Source organism: Felis catus, chromosome E2 (assembly GCF_018350175.1).
Source record: "Felis catus isolate Fca126 chromosome E2, F.catus_Fca126_mat1.0, whole genome shotgun sequence".
Classification (NCBI taxonomy): Eukaryota; Metazoa; Chordata; class Mammalia; order Carnivora; family Felidae; genus Felis; species Felis catus.
In genome coordinates, this window is record NC_058382.1 from 14,064,150 (window position 1) to 14,086,040 (window position 21,891).

The 21,891-nt window shown below is 53.5% G+C and overlaps 1 protein-coding gene across 2 annotated transcripts in view; it reads right to left on the bottom strand.

The window, feature by feature from the left end:
* The window catches only part of SPTBN4 (spectrin beta, non-erythrocytic 4), a 77,883-nt gene that overhangs the window by 2,346 nt on the left and 53,646 nt on the right, over window positions 1–21,891 (bottom strand). Inside the window, exons 21-34 of one of the 2 annotated variants that reach the window (XM_023246182.2) lie at window positions 15,834–16,058; window positions 14,761–14,850; window positions 11,863–12,141; window positions 11,640–11,770; window positions 10,548–10,752; window positions 9,779–10,159; window positions 8,397–8,641; window positions 5,366–5,504; window positions 5,188–5,272; window positions 4,643–4,839; window positions 3,445–4,064; window positions 2,360–2,429; window positions 1,453–1,745; window positions 117–290 (exon numbers count right to left, since the gene is read on the bottom strand). In XM_023246182.2, coding sequence (XP_023101950.2) covers window positions 117–290; window positions 1,453–1,745; window positions 2,360–2,429; window positions 3,445–4,064; window positions 4,643–4,839; window positions 5,188–5,272; window positions 5,366–5,504; window positions 8,397–8,641; window positions 9,779–10,159; window positions 10,548–10,752; window positions 11,640–11,770; window positions 11,863–12,141; window positions 14,761–14,850; window positions 15,834–16,058 — 3,134 coding nt within the window. The remainder of the gene's footprint in view (window positions 1–116; window positions 291–1,452; window positions 1,746–2,359; window positions 2,430–3,444; window positions 4,065–4,642; window positions 4,840–5,187; window positions 5,273–5,365; window positions 5,505–8,396; window positions 8,642–9,778; window positions 10,160–10,547; window positions 10,753–11,639; window positions 11,771–11,862; window positions 12,142–14,760; window positions 14,851–15,833; window positions 16,059–21,891) is intronic. The other variant, XR_006590313.1, reaches the window with a different exon arrangement.

A 21,891-nucleotide genomic window follows, 5' to 3' on the forward strand; every position in this document is an offset into this window, starting at 1 on the left:
AGCAGGGGCCCCGCCCACCCATCCACCAACTATCCTCCAGGGAAGCAGGGTATTGCCGGGGGGGAGGAGGGGAGTCAGGCCTTGGATCCCTCCCCCTTGCCCATTGGGGGGCTCACTGGAGCTTGAAGACGTGCTTCTTTTTCTTGTAGTCACTAGCCACCTCGCTGGTGGCCTTGTGCAGGCTGAGCAGTGGCTCCCCGCCGTGTGTGCCCCCAGACGCCGGACCCTTGGCGTCCTTGTAGAAGCCCAGCTCCCCCTTGCTGAGAACGCAGTACAGGCTCACCCAAGACCTGGGGTGATGATATGGGGCTCAAGGCAGAGTCACAGCACTCTGCCTGGGAACTCTTCATTAATACCTTTCATGGCTGAAAACACCTGAGCCTTCCTTCTTCTTGGGCCTTTGCCTTAGCTGGGCCGTGTGTCTGGGGTGCTCTTCCTTATGGATGTTCCTGAGCTGAGGGGAGACTCTAAGACTCTCAGTTCCAAGCCTTATGCTGACCCCTGCTGGGCCTGCCCTTACATATCCCCTCCCATACTGAATTTCCTGAAGGCAAGACTTAAGCTGTCTTCTCCATAAGCCTTTGCTTGGGCGTGTTCCTTGCGGACTCCTTCACCCACCATGGAATCCCCTGAAAGGAGATCTCTGTGTCTTGTGTCTGGTATGAGAAATGCCTATCTCCTATTCGGCCAAAGCCTCAAAGGAGAAGGAAGTCTCTTGAGTGAAATACACAGAAGGTGCCCCTTTATTCCCACCTTGGCCTCACTACGAGGAAAAAAGACTGCCTCAAGGCAAAACCTCAACCTGTTTTGCCCTTTTCACATCTTGGGTCTAGGCCTCACTCTGCTCGCTGGCCACCTCTCCCCAGATTCTGCCTCACAGTTGGACAAAAAAAGGGTTGGACAAACATGAGCTGAACTCCAAGAGTAAGTCGCTATTTAGACATCTGCACGTGCCCCCTACCTCAGACCTCAGAGCTTGGGCTCTATCCCTTTTCAGACCTCTCCATCCACCCCGGCAACAATTTGAAACTTCGAGGATGGATCCACCCCATTCATTGAGAGGTTGGATGACCTCTCCAAGCTTCACCTTACAAACCATTAGAACCCTGTAGACTAGACCCCAAATCCAATTTGCCATTAGCTCTATAGTTAGCTCCTGAGTTGGTTGCTATGAGTTTGGGTGGCAATTTATTTACATTTTTAATATTTTCTTCCTTTACGGTCCAGCTCCCCACCTAAGCTCCACCCCCTTGGCCACCGAACTAAACACTAAGTCCCGTTCCTCCAATTCAAAGATTCGAGTCCTTGGAGCCCCGCCCCTCTTCAGGCCCCGCCTGCCCCCGCCACCCGTAGGACTCCAGGAAGTTTAGTACCACCCCCAGGCCCATCTATTCATTTATTGGACACTCTGAGCTTGGGACCCGCCTTCCAAAACCCCGCCCACACGCTCACCGGTTGGACGACTTGCGGTTAGCGTCGAGCTCGCGCTTGCGCAGCAGGAAGCCCTCGTGCTGCACTGTGTGAGTGGGCGGTGGCGGAGGCGCGGGGGCGGAGCCGCCCTGGGCCGGGGCGGAGCGCGAGCGCCGGCTTCCCCCGCCCTCACCACCCTCTCTGGGCCGCGGCCGCCGTCGCGGCTTGGGCCGGTCCCGCGCCCGCGGCCGGTCCGGCCGAGGTGTCCGCTCGGGCGGCTCAAGCCCGTTGGGCAGGCGGCCTGGGGGAAGCTCACGAGGCTGAGGCAGCGACGGCTGTGTGGAGGGAGGGGGAAGAGGGGTGCTGTCCATAGGGGGGGTGTTGGAGCCATCTGCCTGGGGGACTCACGAGTCTGGGGGGTCCCATCTGTCTTGGAGGCGAGTATGGGAGGGCCTCAGGGCTGGAGACCCAACTTTTAGGGGCCCCATCGGTGTCGGGAGTGAGACTGTCAGGACTCCTGGGTTTGTAATCGCTCTCGATCTTAGGGAGGAAAGCGCTAGCCCTTTGGAGGTGGGTGTGCAGGCACGTTGATGTCCCGGCTGTCTGTAGGAGGAATCTGGGACTTCTGTGTGTGTGTGGCTGTCTGTGAGGATATGTGAACCCCCCACCGGGCTAGAGAAAGTCTAGGACAGATGTGGGAAGAGTGTGGAGTCTGCCTGTGTGTAGAGGGGAGTGGGAGTCTCCTTAGGTTGGTGGCCTTATCTTTCTTAAGGAGAGATTTTCAGTTTGTGGGAGGCATCTGGGGGCCCTTTCCATCACCCCGTGAGAATCTCTGCAGGGTTCAGATGGGGAGGGGGAGGCGGGAAGCAGGGCTAGGCATTGGTGTTTCTGACTCCTGCTGGGAGGAGAGGGTTCCCCATACCCCCACCCATCCTGAGGCTCAACTTACCCCAACAGGGAGCCCCGGGCCTGCTTCTTTCTCCTGCAGCTGCTCCACAATGTCAGCCAGGGTGGCCTTCCTGGGAGGGGGAGGCCGAAAGACCCAATGGAACTGGGGACGCGCTCTCCCAGGGACCAGCTTGGTTTTGGGGGGAGGAGCCTCCACCTCTTAGCCTGAGATGCCAGGCCCCTGTTCACTTCTTCAGCTACCTCTCTCAGATGCTTGCCTTGTACACCATAGGTACTTGGAACATGTCTGCTGGAGGACAGAACCTCTCCTTTGAGTTTTAGCCAGAGAAAAATCCAAACTGGTGCCTTCAAGCCTTTGGACATTATGCTGCCTTTTTTCCCCACCCACCCCCTGAGACCCCAAGCCCCTCAGACTTCTTTGGTCATTTTGGGTCATTACTATCCATTGTTTCCCCCGCTGGACTGGGATCTCCACCCAAACAGGGCTGAGGCTGGTATGGCCACTGCTCTCTCTAGCACATACCATATACAGAATGGGAACTCAGCAAACGTTCATGATATGCAAAATTAAAAAGGAGTCAAGAAGTCATTGTCTCCAAAACATATTTGACCAATGGTCTCTTAGTGGGGATACAGCTGATAAGATCAATCTGCCCATCATGCTCTGGTTAACACTGGACTCTGAAAGGCCTGGGTTCCAGTCCTGCTTCATCCAAACTGATCCACTTGCCCTCTCTGAGCCTCAGTTGCCCCATCCATAAAATGGAGATGACAGTAGCCCCCAGTTTAAATGGCGGAGAAAGACTGTGATGTGATGAAGCGTTAGAAGATGGTTTCACCATTAGCCCAGTAGAGAAACTGAGGTGCAGGGAGGACAAAATCCCTGCCTGGGCCACCTAGGCAGGGGCCAGAACTCAGTAGCTAAGTCCTTTCCTCCAACAGAACTGCCACTGTGGGACCATGGGCACCTCTCCTCCTCTCCTTCAGCCTGTTTGCACCTCTGCAAAATGGGTACCAGGGCAGTAAGCAGTTCTGAGCCCCAGCAGCCCTCCCCACGGGCCCGCGTGGCTCCAGGAGCTCTCCGTGTCCCCGCTCCCTCATTCCCTGGGCACCTGAGGGCCTCACCCCTTGGCCAGCTCTCCTCTGGTAGGCATCTCCTGTTCGCTGGACTCCTGTCTCTCCAACCGCCGCTCGCGTCGCTCGCGCCGCCGCTCCATCTGCTCATAGCGGCCCAGGGTGAGGCTGTGTGCCGCCTCGTGGTCCGCGGACTCCTGCCGCTCTGGCCGTCGCCTCCGCGCAGCCTCCTCGGGTTGATCGGCCGATTCGTGACGCTCCGGTCGCCGCCTCCTGGGCAGCTCCTCGGCGCGATCAGCTGACTCCTGGCGCTCAGGGCGCGGCCGGACCTGCTCCGCCGCCGCGAGGGCCCCGGGGGTCTCCGCCGCATCCTCGAGTGCGGCCGGCGGGGCTGGAGTCTCCACCCTCCCCGGGATCTCCGGCAGCCGGTCGATGCGCGGCTGGAGGCGCTCGGGCTTGAGCTCCTGGCGCACGTACCCCACCCGGGTCCGCACCTCTGCGGACAGTGTGTCCGAGGCCCGACGAGCCAGGGGCTCCAAGCCCCGCTCGTAGCCCCCTGGCCGCAGAAGGGGCGCTGCCTTGGCCGCCAGTTCCGTGGGGTCTCCGAAGAACTTGCGCCCCAGCAGGGGCGTCGGGGGCTGCTTGCTCTGTTCCGCCTTGAGTTTCTCTATCTGGAACGGAGGGGCCAAGGTCACGTAAAGGGGCGTGGGGGTGGGCGGCCTGGGAAGACGCCTCTGGGTTGTCTCCCACACCATGCAGTTTAACATTTTCTATTACTGACAAGGCAAGGTGGTGCAGGCCTGCGTCCATGTTCTCTCCCTGCCAGGAACTTAATTCCTTTCTTCCTTGGCAAACATCTAGTGTTAAGAGTCGGCTAAATAATCACTTTCTCTAGGTGACTTTCTGACCCTCACTGCCTCCTTCCTGAATGTCCCCTAACCCAGGGCATTGAAACAAGGGTCTCTCCTCATTCTTCAAGTCTCACTCAGATAGGCCTCCCCCTACGCCAGGACAAGTGCTCCGGGCTCCCACAGCACCTTGTGTTTCTCCCATCCCAGCCCTGGGCTGTCACTGTCTGGTGACAGGTCTGTCCCCTTCCTCTCCCCCACCGGACTGGGAGCCCAGTGAGGGTCTGTCTCAGCCCTCACTCAACCCAGCACGGAGTACCAAGTTCCAGTCCCGGTATGTCTGTCTCATACAGATGGATGGGGATGGGGGGTGGGGGGTGGGCAGGATCTCGGGTGCTGACCGTGGTCAGGCGCCGCAGAGAGCTGAACCTTTCTTCCCAGGCTGCAGCCGCTTTGCGGAAGGCCTCGTGTCGCCGGATAAGCTGTTCCACCTCATCCACGCTGCTGCCCAGCTCCCGGCTCTGCAGGAGCGGCTCTTGGGCTGTCAGCCAGGCATCGGCCACCACTGCCTCCTGGGCAAATTGGTGCACTTCCAGCACTGAGGGGAGACATTGGGGGTGAGGGTGAAGGGTGCACCCGTGGGCCCTCCACCCCGCCCCCTCCACACCCTCCCGCTTCCTGTATCCCAGCCCTGACCACTCTGGGCTCTGCAGGAAGGAGAGGGGCTGGGGGTATTTCTGAGGGCACCAGCTTCTCCCCTAGGTGTCCACCACCAGAGATTCAATGGCAAGACAGTCCTCTTGTCCACCGCCGCCCCCCAGGCCATCGTGTTTGCTGCTGGGCACCCATGTGATGGTGTACAAAGCATGCTGGGTCACCCTCTGGGCCTTTCCAAACATGCCAATCTCTGTGCCCTTGAACCCCATGCATGTGGGCCCCCACTCACTCTGCTGCAGCCATTCCCAATGGCGGTCCCACTTCTCTGACACCTCCTCCTTCCTGGTTCCCAGCTTGTCCAGCTGTGCCTGGATCTGGGAGTGGTGGGTGGGTAGGAGAGGCGTCAAGGGAGGTTCCTGCCCCAACGGGCACAGATGGCAGAGGGGCACCCCCGCGCCCCTTCCCACCTCGTCAGCCATGGCACTCTTGTTGAGCAGCAGAGAGCGCCCCAGCTCCTGGCAGGCTGTCAGCTCAGGCACCCGTGCCTCCAGCTCAGTCTTCAGGCCCTGGTGGTAGTTCATGAGCACCTCCACTGACGACACGTCCCTACGGTGGTCGGGGGCGGGAATCTGAGCCTCAGATAGCCTCTCCAGGCCCCCATGGCAGATGCAAGTCCCGGATGAACCCAGATCCCTGAGCCAGCTGTTTGGTAGCATCTGAGGACACCCACCTCGTCAGGCCAGGTGCTGAGGGGCCAGGCTCTTCACTGACTCAGTGACTCCAACTTTTTCCAAGGTGCTCAAATGGCACATTCTGGTGATTCTAACCTCAGGCGTCAAGATCTAATTTTTCTAACTTTTTAAAGCTAAGCTACTGAAGGCTCCACTGGCCAATGACCTGAACTTTCCAAGTCTGGGCTATCCAAACGGCAGGCAGCCGCTAGACCTGGGTAGCAAGTGAGCCCTTGAAATGTGGCTGGTCTGAATTGAGATGTGTTGAAGTGTAAAGTACACATCCTATTCTGAAGACTGTAAAATAGCCCAATGATTTTATTTATTAAAAAAAATATTTTGGGGGTGCCTGGGCAACTCAATTTCGGTTAAGCGCCTGACTTTGGCTCAGATCATGATCTCACAATTTGTGAGTTCAAGTCCTACATTGGGCTCTGTGCTGACAGCTCAGAGCCTGGAACCTGCTTCAGATTCTGTGTCTCCCTCTCTCTGCCCCTCCCCTGCTCACACACTCTCTCTCAAATATAAATAAACATTAAAATATATTCTTAATTTTTTTAAAGTAAGCTCTACCCCCCAACATGGGGCTCGAACTCATGACCCTGAGATCAAGAGTCGCATGCTCTACCGACTGAGCCAGCCAGGTGCTCCTCAATAATTTTAATACTGACTACATGTTGAAATGATATATATTTGGGTTAGTAAAATGAATCACTAAAATTAATTTTCACTTGCCTCTTTGTACTTTTTTATTGAGTTAAAAACATTTTTTTTAAAGTAATCTCCACACCCAACCTGGGGCTCAGACTTACAACCTTGAGATCAAGGGTTGTGTGCTCTACTGCCTGAGACAGCCAGACACCCCTGTACTTTTCTGATGTGTTTACAAGAAAAACTGATATTATATATGTGGCTCACATCTGTGGCTTGCATTATGTATCTACTGGACAGTGCTGTTCTCAGCTATCCTATGCCGAAACAAATCCCAAACTTCTGAAGGTTCCCCCAGTCAGCAAGCATAGCTTTGTAAGACTTAATACAGCCAAACTTACTTCTGAAGATCCTGAATTATAATGATTCCTGCCTAAGACTTAGTACGTCTGGAATGATCTATTTCCCCAAAGTGCCCTCCTCTGAAGTTCTCCATCTCAGTAAATTCACCCATTCATCCATGACTCCTCTTTTTCTCTCAGCCCCTGAAGCTAATTCATCAGTCAGACCAGACATCTATAACTTTAAAACAACACACTGTGAAATGCTGTGACACCTCTGAGATTTTGTATTAAAAGAACTCAGCAAGGGGTGGAGGGGGAGTTGGGGAGCACACAGATGAAACAAGGTGGGCCAAATGTTGATGGGTGTTCATTCTCTGCATGGGGGTTCACTGTACTGTTATCACGACTTCTGTGTACATTTGAAATTTTTCCTAATAAACATTTTTTTTAAATTCCTAAAATGAATAACTTCTCCCCATCTCTACAACCATCACACTGAACCAAGCCCCCATCATCTTTCACCTGGATTATAGCAGCAGCCTCCTGGCTGGTGCACCTGTTTCTACCCCTGTTCTCTGTACTCCTTTTCCCACAAGGCATCTGGAGTACTCTTTCTCAAATGCACCTCACATCACATCACTCCCCTGCGGTGAAGTCTCCCACGGCTCCCAACTCAGGGAAAAAGGCAAACTCCTCACCATGCCCTATTGCCCCTCCCAGCTCATTTGCTACCACTCTCTACTCTCCCCCACCCCCACTCACTCCATCCAACCATAATGATTGTCTAGCTCCTCCTCAAAATACAACCTACCTCGGGGTCTTTGCACTTGCTGATCCTTCCACCTGGAAAACTCTTCCCCCCCCCCCCAAAAAAAAAACCTTTACCCAACTCACCATCACTTCCCCAAAACTTTACCCAACTCACCATCACTTCCTTTAGGCCTCCATTCAAACATCACATCCTCAGAGAGGCCTTGCCAGCTAGCACCTCATCCCCTTACCTTGCTTTGTCTTCCGAGCGCTTATTACTACCTGAAATAATATTAGGTGCTTTTTAATTTATTTGTTGCCTGCCTCTATGCTCAGAATGTAAGCAGCATCAGGGAAGCAGCTTGGTCTTGCTAACCATCCACGCACAGTAGGCATTCAAGAAATATTTGCTGAGTAAATGAACGTAGGCAAGGCCTCACAGTCAGAGTCACCACTCTCCAAATCCCTGTCTTCCTGGACACGCTGCTGAACTACATTTCCCAGCCTCCCCCGCAGACAGGTTGGGGCTCCTGGGCTGACAGATGGGAGTGCAGGTTTAGTCCCTGAAACCTCCCGTGGGATCTTTCTCTCCTCTTCAGCGACTGCAACTTCTGGGGCCAAGTGATGGAAAGCCCTTGGGTCCCCATCGCCGCAGGATGGGTTTCTGTTGGCCGCTCACTTTGAAGCGTCAGGTCAGCAATAAATCAGTGCCCTCCACCCACTAGGTTAAGCCGCAAATGCAGCCCCACACCTTGCTTTCCCTATCCTGGCTGCAGCCCACTCCGTGATGTGACACAGGGAGGGCAGCAGTGGGCAACTGGGAAGGCCGGAAGGCAAGAGGATGCCCTGAGCCGCCAAGGCCAGGCCTGACAAGGGGTCACAGCACACATGAAGCATTTCGTCCAGCGCCTGGCAGTTGGGTATTGAGATTCCTTCAGGGAAGGGGACTGCCGATGGGCTGCGGCGGGGAGGGGGGCGGTGCCCAGAGGCAGGTAGGGAGCCCGAGGTGGGATGAGGGGCACCTGGGCTTGTCAGCTGCCCCAATCTGGCCGGCGATGCCGTCCATCCAGGAGAGCAGGTCACGGGCCTGGCTGTGGAATCGCAGCGCGTCGGCCGTGGAGCTGACGTGCAGGCGGGCGTCTTCACAGGCGGCCAGCAGCTCCTTCCAGCCCTGCAGCACCTCCTGCTCCCGGCTGGCGATGGCCTCTGCGTGCTCACCCGCGTACACCGTCCGCAGCTGGGCTGCCCCCTCCTGCAGCTGCCGTACCTGCGGGGCACGCCCGCTCCAGCGCCGGCCCTCCTCGGGAGCCAGGCCCCGCCCCCCGGATCCGGGCCCCGCCCCGCCTCGGCTGGCCAGGCGTAATGAGCCGCCACCCTTGTGATCCCACAACTGGGTCTCCCCCTTATCCGCTGCCTGATTTCTGTTTGGGTTGCCCACTTTCCGATTGCTTTTTAGACCCATACCGTGTTTCACTCACGTCTGCTGCCTGTTTGTCACTGACTCACCTGCGTTCTGACTGCTTTTGGACCTATGACCAGGTTTCTTTCAGTCCGCTGCCTGATTTCTCTTGGTCTGAGAGCCCTACTTCCACTGGGTCTGCCTCTACCTCAGTACAGACCGATCTGATTTCCTTCAGGAAACCTCTTTCCACCCTGATGTTGAGTAGACATACTGTCCATTTTTTTCTTCACTCAGTTGTTTTTTTTTTTTTTTTTTCAGACTCACTACCTACCGCCCAAGTTCCTTCAGAATGGTTATTCAGTTACTATTGGGTCTCCTACTCAATTTCTATCGGCTCTGCCATGTGAGTTCACCAGACCGGCCACTCACTCCCTATTGGTTCAGCCGCCTGACTTCTTTTGGAGTGACCACCATGTTTCTATCAGATCCACTGCCTAATCACTATCAGTTTCTCTGCTTGATTTCTAACAGTCTGACAGTCTAACAGCTCCATTGTCATTTCCATGAAACCCACTCCCATCAAAGTTCTTGCAGAAGAATCATAGGATGCCATCCGAGACCTATCAAATTTCTATCTGCCCCAGAGCCAAATTTCTCTTAACCCTCTGAAATTTCCTTTAGGCTCTCCATGTGGATTTGGAAAAGATTCCCTTCACCGTTTCTAGGAGAACCCCTGCCATTGGAGAAACTGTCTGATTTCTATCAGCCATTCTGTACCACCTTTCCCCCCACACTGCCTGAGTTCTATGCACCAAGCAATCAGGCGGTTTTCTGCCTGCCCCATCATCTGGCTTCTCCCTGTTCTGTGGTCTGTTTTCATCCGTTCTACTGTCTAATGTCGATCTGTTCTACAGCCTGACTTTCGCCTGCTCTGCAGCCCAACATGCCTTGGCCACGCTGTCCAGGCCCTCCCACCTCCCCTCTTGGCCACCGGCGCCCCACCTGGGACACGAGGAGCTGCAGGTCATGCTCAAAGGCCCGCAGGGTCCGCTGCATGGAGCTGGCGCTGGGTCTCGGCTCAGGCGGGGCGGTCAGACGGGGCAGTCGCCTTCGCTTCTCCTCGATCTGACCCTGAAGCTCTCGGGCATCGCTGAAGAACTTATGCAGCTCCCGAGAGGCGGCCAGCAGCTGAGCCCTTGTGCCCATAAGCTCCAGCAGCTCGGCCCAGGCCTCGTTCAGCCCGTCCTTCCACTCAGCCATGGTGGCCGCCGCCGTGTGGCCGCACTCAATCAGCTCGTCCACCATCTGGTTCACGGCCGCCAGCCGCTCCCGCCCTGCCGTGCCCGTCTCACTGGCGAACTCGGAGAATTTCTCCTGCAGCACCTGCCACCAGGAACACAGCATGGGCCAAGGCCCTTTACACACAAGCCCCCTCCACCCCTTGTACCGTGTAAGAGTAATAATAGTAACGATGATGATGACGGTCACGAGAAAAAGCAAGATCGAATGCTCATCGAGCACTTGCTCTGTAGCAATAACAGCAGCAAGAAAAATAATCCGATGACAGTAACTGACGCCATCTTGGGCACCATGTTTGCTGGGTATTGTCCTAAGTGCCTTACATTCTGGTAAATTCTTGGGGCTCACAAAAGAGCCAAGAGGTGGGTGCTATGATCATCCTCGGATTCGAGCTGGGGAAGCTGAGGCCCAGAGAACCGTAGGAGCATACGCGGTCGCCGCGGGTATTAATGTTATGACTGGTGGTGCTCACCGTGACGTGCTCAAAGTCCTGGCCAAGCTCAGGGGAGCCGGCCACCACCTCCTTCTCCGCGATCCAGTGCTCGAGCTCGTCCACCTGGCGGCTGAGCTGGTACAGCCAGTACTGCTGCTCCAGGCTCACCCTGCGCTCTTCGCCCAGCTCCTTGAGTGCCACATACAGGCGGTCCACCTGAGACTGCCGTCGGCTGATCTGCTCGCTGATGGGGGACACGGAGGGGCAGGGATGGAGCCCCCCGAGACTTCAGGACAGAGCTGTGACCCCCTGCCACCCCCCTCTCAGGGCAGGGCTGTGTTTCCTCTGAACCTTCGGCCACAGTAGCACCTGCTCGGACTCCTTCGCGGGGGCTTCTGTTTTCTGCAAGACTCGGATTCAGCGAACCCAATACTTGCATCTCAGCGCTCAGGGGAAACCGCTTCCCTAAGCTTGACAAGCTCACTGCCCCTCCCCCCTCCCCCCCATCTTCTCTGTGGTCCCACCCCCTGCCCCTCCAGTGACCCGGGCGGGGCTCCCGACTCCCTACTTGGGTCCCCAGCCAAGGCACCTCACCTCCAGTCCATCTCCTGGCTCAGGAGGGCAGAGGTCTAACCCTGGGCCCCCTCTCAGGTCCCAACCCTCGTCCAGGCCTCCCAGAGATGGCCCCTACTCCTGACCTTAGGGAGGCCATACACCTGGCCACCCAGGAGGTCTCAGGCTACACCCAATCACAGCACTCCAGGGTTTTCTGTCCTTCTGGACACTTCCCAGACACTGGGTGGAAAGAAGGCCCTTCCCTGTCTTGGGCTCTTCCTTCTCTCCTCAGTCTGAGGCATCACCTGGCATCCCTACACTCAAATCCCAGTACCCCCTGGCCCCACCCTCTCAACCATCCCTGCGCACTGCCCCTCCATCCGGGGCCCCAACCACGTGCTGAAATCCGAGGGCTCCAGCTCGGGGCAGTGAGGGCCCCTCCCACCCCAATGTCCAATTTGGGACCGTGTCCCAATTTCCACCAGCGAAGCTTCAGATCCTGCTGGGCCATTCCTTAAGAACTGGCTCCGCCCCCGCCTGACCCCAATCCCCCCCCCCCCGCCCCCGACCGCCCACCTGTCCGGGTGCCCCATCTCCAATAGCGCCCGGCACTGGCGCGACAGCTGCGCGATGCTTTCCTCGTAGTTCTCCACGCCCTGCTCCAGCTGCAGGTGCTTCTTGAGCAGCTGCAGGGTGCTCTGTTCGTCCTGGGGGCACACGGCGCCCGCGATGAGGCGGCAGCGGCCGGCCCCGGGCTCCAGAGCCCCCAGGTCCCCCGCACCCCCCAGCCCGGGCGCACCTTGCCCTTGTCCTCACTCATCATGAGCAGCTCCTGCTCGCCCAGCCACGCCTCCACCTCCGCCACGTCGAAGTAGTACTGCTCCACCTGGAAGGCGGCGTCCAGCACCTGCTGCCGCCGCTCCGCCGCCTCCCGCAGGCCGGCCCAGGCGCCCTGCAGCTGCTCCTGACCTCGGCGCACGGCCTCCGCCTCCGGGCTACGCAGCGAGGCCAGCGTGCCCGCGCGCTCCAGCACCTCCTCCAGCCGCGGCCCGTGCGCCTGGATCTCCCGTCGCAGGCCCTGGGGGCGGGAGGTGGGGGTGTGGGTGGAGAGGGGCTTTCCGAGGCCCGGCAGGACCGCTTGCGCACAGCCCACGGAGGGCATCAGAACCTCCCCCCCACCCCCCCCACCCCCCCCCCCCCCCGCCCCGCAGATAGCCCTCCACCTTGCGGCAGGTACCACGGAAGCAGTTTGCTGTAACTCGCTCACTCACACCCCCATGTTGCAGGTGGGAAAACAAGCAATTAGTAAGGGGGTGACAGGACTTGAGCACAGGACCCTGGCCCCAGAGACTGTGCTCTCAACCAAGCTGCCTGGTGGTGTCAGATACCCTCTAATGGTTGAAACAGGCTGAGAATCAGGTTGCTTAGGAGCAGTGGCTAACTCACGGGCAGTGAAGTGTGCAAATCTTTTTACACATGGGTACACCGTGTACCCAGGGCAGGATGTGGAACACTTCCATCACCCTCCAAGGTTCCTCCTCAAGCAGCTCTGCACTTGCCGTGTGCCCTCCTTGGCTTCTGTGCCTCAGTTTCCTCAAGTTGCAAACGGAGATAATACTTGTGGACACTGAGCGCCTGCTACCTGGCTGTCAGGCACTTTGCCAAGCAAGCGCTCTGCACGATGTAGCAGCTCATCTGGCCCTCATGGCAGTCCCAGGAGTCTGACTTCATTCTATCTCACTTTACAGATGGGGAAGCCGAGGCACGGCGCGGGGGGGGGGGGGGGGGTGGGGTGGTGTTGAGGAACTTGCCGACTACACGTGGCTGGTGGTGGCCCTAACATCCACTTTGTGGGGTTGTTACTATGGCGCACTCAGAACTGTGCCTGGTATGCAGTAGGTGCTCAATCAGTACCAACTGCTATCACTTGTCCAACAGCTCCTGAGTGTCCAGCACTCTTGTGCACACACAGTTGAGCTCCCCCAGCGTTAAGCACGAAGTGCACTTGACTGCTTGCCTCAACCGTGAAAAGGACAGGCCAGTTCTGCTTGCCCTCAACACTGTCAACGGCCAAGAGTGTGTTCATTGAAACAGAGACACGAAAGCTGGGGCGCCTGGGTGGCTCAGTTGGCTAAGCGTCCAACTCTTTTTTTTTTTAGAGAGTGTATATATATATATATATATATATATATATATATATATATTAACGTTTATTTATTTTTGAGACAGAGAGAGACAGAGCATGAATGGGGGAGGGTGAGAGAGAGGGAGACACAGAATCTGAAACAGGCTCCAGGCTCTGAGCTGTCAGCATAGAGCCCGACACGGGACTTGAACTCACAGACCGTGAGATCATGACCTGAGCCAAAGTCGGCTGCTTAACTGACTGAGCCACCCAGGTGCCCCAAGTGTCCAACTCTTGATGTCAGCTCGGGCTGTAATCTCGTGGTTGTGGGATCGAGCCCAGAGTCAGGCTCCATGCTAAGCGGAACCTGCTTGGGATTGTCTCTCCCCTCCCTTCTTCCTGCCCCTCCACTGCTCATGAGCGCGCTCTCTCTCTCTCTCTCTCTCTCTCTCTCTCTCTCTCTCAAAATAAATAAACTTAAAAAGAAGAAGAAGAAGAACGAAATCTAAAAAAACCCTCCATCTGTGCAGCGTGGTCACAAACTTTTGAGAATAATTTGTAAACCCACCTCCCCTCCATCTCTCAGTGCCCATTCTCCCAACTCATATTCTTTGGTAAAGGGGGTAATGAGAATAGCTGCTAGGGTTACTGTGGGGATTAAATTAAACAACCAACATACCCCCCTAGGACGGCACTTGGCACACAGTAAGTCTTTTAATCCATGTGTAATTATTATCGGTAGTCGTAGTGTTTCTCTTTTATGTGTCTTACACTAGGCTTTGACTGAGTTGTTTTGACTGAAGAGTCCTTCGGCTAAGTGATTTGAAAATTTAGATGTGGAACTAAGGCCCGGAGAAGTGAACAGAGATCCAGAGAGATCTTTGGGGGCTCAAAAGCACCCCCACCTTGATCAGCTGGGGAGTCAGCGCTCTCCCACTGATTATCTCGTCCTTTCTCCCTGTGGGTGGTTTGAGTTCTCATCTACTGTTGTTTTTCTTTGTCCTTGCCCAACAGCCATGCTTCTCACTGTTACTCATGGGACCCTGGCTTTCCTTTGAGGAACCCCCTTGCCTCAATCTCAGCCCAGGTGATTAAGGCTGACTCCACCTGCAGGTTCCAAGAGTGGGCCCTGAGTCCAGACCAGGCCAACAGAGCAGACAAATCCCTGGCCACCATGATTAGTTCGGGGATGGGTATGGGACTCAAGCTCGGCCAGGGAGAGTTTATCCCTGGGACTATTGCTGAAAATATTGAGAGAGAGAAATCCTCTTCAGTTTTACTGGTGGGATGTACACTTGAATCTGCTGGAGGTCTTTCGCTACCAGGGGAGAAGAGCTGGCCCTGAGAACAAAGCTACCACAGAAACATACACCCACACACCCACACTCACACCGCGTTGAGAGATCCGTGACATCACGGAAGTACCTGGATGCATCTATACCTGCTGTCCATCACAGTCTTCCCCATCACAAGAGCCAGCGAATTTCCTTTTTGGGGCCTTAACCACTTGGACCTGTTTTCTCTCATATCCAGATGTGTCCTAACCCACACCCTCACCCTGGCTCTGCTTACCTGGTTCTTTTTGATGTACTGTTGGACAGCCTGCAAACCACTGCCTCGCTCGGTCTGCATGGCCAGTGGCAGTCGCTCCTGGACCCATGCCTGGGGAGGATACAGGGAGCAGGTCAAGGGGAGAATGCACCCAAGGACCCCTGCATCCCAATTCAACTGGAAGCCACCGGCACAGTATCTAAGGCCCTTCCTCACCAAAGAGTCTTGGTCACATCTTTGGCCCCTTCTCTTGACACGCTCTGCTTTGCCCTCTGCATGCACTCAAGCCAGGTTCGTGCTTACCTCTGTCCTCTGCGCAGGCACGTCTTGCTTCCGGAATTCCGTTCCTGCTCCCTCAGTGGGCTCACTGGGACTCGTCCTTCCTGTCTCCACTCAGCATCCCCTCCTCTAGGAAACCCTCCCTGACTCTGGACCTCGGCCAGCTGCCTCCTAACTTCCTCATAACAGCCCTAATCACCCTGGATTGTCACTGTCTGGAGAGAGCTCTGTCTCCCCGCCCCCCCCCCCTTGGACTCTTGAGCCCTCTATGGGCAGGAATGGGGTCCGTCTCGGTCACCCCCGTGACTGCGTTATCATCCAAGCCCAGAGCTGGGCCCATAACGATCAAGTGAATGAGCAAATGCGTGAGTAAATGAACGAATGAGCAAATGAGGAAGTGAGTGACTAAGTGCGAAAATGAATGAATGAGGGGCGAGCGAATAAATGGATAGTAATAAATCAGCGAGGGAAGGAATAAAGGATGAGTCAGTGAACAACTAAATGGCTTCATGAATAAATCAAGGAATGAGAGTAAGTGAGGGTGGAAAAGGTGAATGAATAAATGCGTGGATAAGTGAACGAGTGAATGAGTAAGGGAAGGATTGAGTGACTGGGTCTAGCGCGGTGTCAGTCGGTAGGTCTCCCAGTCAGCTCCGCCCTTGAACTCGCCAAGGTCCCACGGCCTCGCCCCCACTCCCAACCTCCACTCCCCCGCTGGCTCGCCGGCTCCCCTGTGGCCTCCTAACCCGACCCATCCGCGCAACCCTCACCTCCCGGTTACCCCGGTCCCGCCCCGTCCCCGCGCCGGTCCTCACCAGCTCGTCGTCGAGGTCGTGCGCCACCTGGTGCAGCTCCTTGGAGGCGAGCAGCAGGCGGCGGCGCTCCTGCAAGGGCTCGAGCAGGCGCACCAGGCGCTCGCCCACCGCGTTCTGCCGCTCGCCCACCAGCTCCTTGCTGGCCGGCTCCAGGGGCAGCGCCGCGGTCTGCGCCTGCAACTCTCCCACCTCGCGGTACCACTCCTCCACCTGCGACTCCATCGACTGTGGGGACAGGGGCAGAGACAACGGGCTCCACCCTCCCTCCCCATCCTGCTGCGGCTCTCCAGGACCTTCATGGTGACGGCCAAACCCGTCACCACGAGGCACCATTTCACTGGGCCCTTGCCCTCCAGAAGCGCTACCCTCCTCGCTGATGCTGCCACACATTAAACAAGTTCCTGCCTCAGGGCCTTTGCCTTTGCTATTCCCCCTACCAGGCATGCTCTGTCTTGTCAATCAGATTTCAGTTCAAACATTATTTTCTCAAAGAGGCTTACCTGCCCCCCTGGACTAAAGCGGCCCACTAATTCGTTAATTGTCAGAACAACCCTTCAAATTTCCACCCTACTTTACAGAGGTGGAAACTGAGGCCCAGAGAAGTTAGGTAACTTGTCCAAAAGAGCCAACCTTTCCAAACGTCATAAATGCAACATTATAGTGATTTAAATGGCTGGTATGCCATAGGGGTAGACAGAAAGTGCAAAAGCAAACCCAAATACACTGGAGAATTCATACACTTTATAGATGCCATTTCAAATCTCCAAAGAAAAGATGGATTATTCAATGAGTGGTCATGGGCCAACTGGCTAACCAGTTTAGCTGGATCCCTTCCTTGCTCTTTGTGCTGAAAACAATTCCAGATGGATTAAAGACTTAAATGGAATAAGTAAATCCATAAGGCAGAGAAGAAAACCTGGGCAAATGCTTTTATAATCTTAGGATGGAGAAAATCTTTCCAAGCAAAAAAAAAAAAAAAAAATCATAAAGGGAAAGATTTATAAATTTGGCCACATAAAATACTTTTGCATCAACCAAAATTTCTAAATGTAGTTGGAAGGCAAGTGACCACCTGAAAAAAATATTTAACACGTATTAGAACAAGGAGCTAGTTTCTTTGACAGTCAAAGAATTCCCCTTCTCCCTGCTTCCTTTGTCTCCACTTACCACCATCAGATAATTCTGTCTTTATTTGAGTTTTTTTTTTTTTTTTTTTTTTTATCGGTCTCCGGCCTCTAGAATGGGAGCTTCATGAGGGCAGGGTTTGTGTCAATTGGCCTGTGTATTCCTGAGCACCTAGAACAGTGTCTGCCATGTAGAAGGTCTTCAGTTGTGATTTGTTCAATGCCAAAGACAAAGGCTGGCCCAATGTGAACAGGCACTTCTCCCAGTGAAAAGGCAAACACAGAAGACAAACTAAGCAGCCGAAAAGATGCCCAGTCTCACTAATCAGCAGGAAAACACATTTAAAACAAAGTATCTTTCCCTATTCACCAGATTGGCAAACATGTAAGGGGAGGATAATATCTAGTATTGGCGAAGATGCAGAGGGACGGTCAGGTACACTCAGCCACTGTCGGTCGGTGGTGGTGCAAATTAGTAGAGCCTTTTTGGAAGGCAATTTGGCAAGTCCTATCAAAATGTAAAAAAAAAAAAAAAAAAAAAAAAAAAAACACAAAAATGTGTATACGTTTTGACCCAGCATTTGCACTTGCCCTTCTAGGAATGTAACTAAAGAAATACTGGCACATGTGCATAAAGATGTTTGTCCCAGGATGTTCATTGTAGCTGTTTGTCCAAGGATCACATCGTAGCAGAGTTTATAATGGGAAAAAATTAGAAACAAACACGATGCCCATCAAGAATGAAATGGTTAAAAAAATCCACATCAGTATGGAATAATGGTCAAGACTTACTGTTAACAGAAAAAAGCAACTTAGAACACACATTTGAATATATTACATTTGTCACGGGTTGCACATGCATAACGATTCCCTGGAATAAACAAGAAATTAATCACAGATGGTACCTATTGGGGAGACGAGAACTCCATGAATGGGGCAGGGGTGAAGGAGAGACTTGTTGCATAGGATTTTTTTGTACAGCTTTTGATGTCTGAGCCATAAAATATAATTATTAAAAAATTTAAGCATTGGGGCCCCTGGGTGGCTCAGTCGGTTAAGCGTCTGACTTGGGCTCAGGTCATGATCTCATGGTCCATGAGTTCGAGACCCGTGTCAGGCTCTGTGCTGACAGCTCAGAGCCTGGAGCCTGCTTCGGATTCTGTGTCTCCTTCTCGCTCTCTGCCCCTCCCCCATTCATGCTCTGTCTCTCTCTGTCTCGAAAATAAATGAACATTTAAAAAAAAATTTAAGCATTAAAAAATTAAAAACAGTAAAAATCCATGCAGGTAGTGAATGAGTGCACAGAAAGAGGTCCAGGAGGATGCACACCAAATCATAACTGAGGTTTCCTTTGGGTGCGGGAATGAGAGGCATGGTTAAGGGAGACTTTACGTCTTACTGAAGACTTCTAGGTTAGTAAGATCTTTTACCAAAAGAATATATTAATTTATTACTTGTGTGACTCTAAACAGATGGGGGAAAGCCATAAAAGAAAGCAAAACAATAATGAAATTAAGTGGTAACAGATTAGAGCAAATGACTGCAACTCAATACTCAAGACCCAAGAATCAAGTGAAGACTTTTTGTTCCAAAGTTCGGTAATGCAGAACTGTTGATTTTGCCAGCCCACCATTCACCCTTTCCTCTGCAGCACCTCAAATCCTGCTCTCAGATCTGAGCTTCCTGAGGGACTAAAAGAACCTTGAGCTCCAAGGGTGGCCACATGACCCAACCTAGCCAATCAGAACACTGAAACCAACCATCCTGGCCACAGGGATTGGATAACAGATGGCGTGTGACCTAAGATCAGCCAATGAAAACTCTTCCCACTTTTGCGGGAAAAACGAGTGAGCTCGGGCAGGTGCTCTCTTTCCCATGGGGTCCCTTAGCTGTTAGAACATATGCCCGGGGTGCTGGGGGCCAAGGTGCCACCAGGAAGGAACAGACTCCCGGACAAGGAGGCCAACACAGAAGAAAGCAGGTCCCAGAAAAAGAGACAGATTGCCCAGGACACAATTTGAGTAACTGATCCAGCCATGCCTACAGCTGCATACCCGCTGGATTTTTCAGCTAGGTGAGCCAAGAACCTCCCCTTTAGCCCAAGTCAATGTGGTTTGAAGTTCTATGAACTGCACCCTTGAATCCCAGCTGATACAGTTAACAATCTGTAGGAGTCATAAAAATGGATAAAAATCAAACGTTGTAACAAGTCAAAACCATCCAAAAGAAATTTCAAAAGGCATAATTACATGCTGCAGAAATCAAAGCAAAGTAAAATAGTCACTCCAAAACCCTTTTCACTGAGAAAATCACTGCAGCAATGTGTAGAAAATCAAAATGCATTCGAATTCTGGAAACACATATAATCTGAAATGTTAAGGTTACAAATTCTAGTTCTCCACTAGATCAAAACCCCTCCATAACCTGCCCACCAAACGGCTGTGTGAACTGAGATGGGGTAATTACAGGACTGACACTTTTCTACTTCTGCAAGAATGCCACATATTTTGAACACTCATTTAATGTGAATCCTTCCCTGTAAATGTGAGCAAAGGTTACAGAAGGACAGTTGGTCATTAAACACACAGAAAGATGTGTAGCCTCCTTCAATGTTAAGGGAAATGCAAATTAAAATAACCATAAGGCACGGGCGCCTGGGTGGCTCAGTCAGTTAAATGTCCGACTTCGGCTTGGGTCATGATCTCACGGTTCATGGGTTCGAGCCCCGTGTCAGGCTCTTTGCTGACAGCTCAGAGCCTGGAGCCTGCTTAGGATTCTGGCTCTCCCTCTCTCTCTGCCCCTCCCCTACTCATGCTCTGTCTCTCTCGTGTGTGTGCAAAAATAAACGTTAAAAAAAATAACCATAAGCGTCTTTCAGGGGCGTCGGGGAGGCTCAGTTGATTAAGGGTCTGACTCGATTTCGGCTCAGGTCACAATCTCACAGTTCCTGAGATCCTGCATTGGGGATTCTCTCTCTCCCTCTCTCTCTGTCCCTCCCCCACTCATGCATGTGCACCTGCTCACTCGCTCTCTCTCTCTCTCTCTCTCTCTCTCTCAAAATAAATCAATAAACTTAAAAAAAAAGAGTATCTTTTACTTCTCAGATTAGCAGAGATGAGAAAGCTTGATGATGACCACTTGGGAAGAAGAATGCTGTCTCCTGGAGGTGTGTCCACTGCCTTTTCAAAATCTCTCGCAAAAAGTTTAACACCTACACCTTTTGGCCCAGAAATTGGACCTTGAGGACCCTTTTCTACAGAAATGTTTGCACGTGGGCTCAATACGTATGGACGGGGATGTCTCTCGCAGTGGTATTCATACTAGCAGAAGATTAGAAACAGCCCAGAGGTCTCTCAGCAGAGGGCTGGTTAAAGATGGATGGTGGAGCCACCCAACACTAGATCCATATATTCTTTGACAAGAGAGGACACCCAGGGTGTTTTGTCAGGTGAAAAGGGCAAGCTTCAGTATGGTCCATCTCTGTGTCAAGGCTCTCGTCCCTGGAGAGCGAGACTGTGCATGGGGGGAGGCGGCGGGGAAGGAAGCCTTTTTACTTTTCACGTTATACTTCTTACCATCACAGCAATCATAGGTAACACATCCTGATGCCTGCCCCCTGACAGGAGCTGCTCTAAGCGCTTGGCCAGGATTAATGTATGTAATCTTCACAGCACAGGAGGTCAGGAAGACGGGGATGTTTGCTTCATTCACAGCTGGATCCCAGTGCCTGGCCCTGTGCCTGGCACAAAGTAAGGTCTCTGTAAACGTGTGCTAACTTTGTTTGTTGGACTAGTCACTAAGCTGTTCTGCTTCTCTTAGCTGGGCAGTATGAAAAATTAAGAATGAGGGGCTCCTGGGGGCGCCTGGGTGGAGCAGTCGGTTAAGCGTCCGACTTCAGCCAGGTCATGATCTCGCGGTCCGTGAGTTCGAGCCCCGCGTTGGGCTCTGGGCTGATGGCTCGGAGCCTGGAGCCTGTTTCCGATTCTGTGTCTCCCTCTCTCTCTGCCCCTCCCCCGTTCATGCTCTGTCTCTCTCTGTCCCAAAAAATATAAATAAACGTTGAAAAAAAATTTTTTTAAGAATGAGGGGCTCCTGCGTGACTCAGTTGGTTAAGCATCCGACTCTTGATTTCAGCTCAGGTCACAATCTCACAGTTTGTGGGTTTAAGCCCCTCATCGGGCTCTGTGCTGACAGTGCAGGGCCTGCTTGGGATTCTCTCTCCCTCTCTCTCTGCCCTTCCCCGCTTGAGCTCTCTCTCTCAAAAACTAAACATTAAAAAAATTTAATAAAAATAAAAAATAATAAAAATTAAGAATTTTAAAAATTAGGGGTGCCTGGGTGGCTCAGTGGTTAAGCGTCTGACTCTGGCTCAGGCCTGCTTTGGATTCTGTGCCTCCTTCTCTCTCTGCCCCTACCCCTCTCACATTCTGTCTGTCTGTCTCTCTCTCAAAAATAAATAAACATTAAAAAAATAATAATTGAGGCTCAGAAAGGTGGGGTCACTTGCCCTGGGTCACACAGTAGTGGAATGGGGCCTCAAACCCTGGATGTGCAGCTCCTGTATCAGACTCTCCCCCTAGGCCATGCTGAGTTCATGAAGAAATGTGACAAAGAATGCTTGGGGGGGAGGGGTGTTTCCTTGGCCAGAGAAAGAGCCTTACTTGGTGCGGTGTGTGTGTGTGTGTGTGTGTGTGTGTGTGTGTGTGTGTGTGTGCAGGGGTGGGGTGGGTGGTAAGGAGTCCCCAGAGACTCAGCCTAGCAGCTGCAAATCCTCCAGTGCATTTTCCCCTGGCCCGTCCCCCTCAGATGGCAGGAGACCAGCCACCCCCCTCCCCAGGCAGGAGCCCGTGGCTGAGCCAGACCAGCTGGTCAGGCCCTTGAGGACCTGGCAAGTGGGGGCTTGGGACTCCACCATCTGGTCCCTGGGCCTGGAA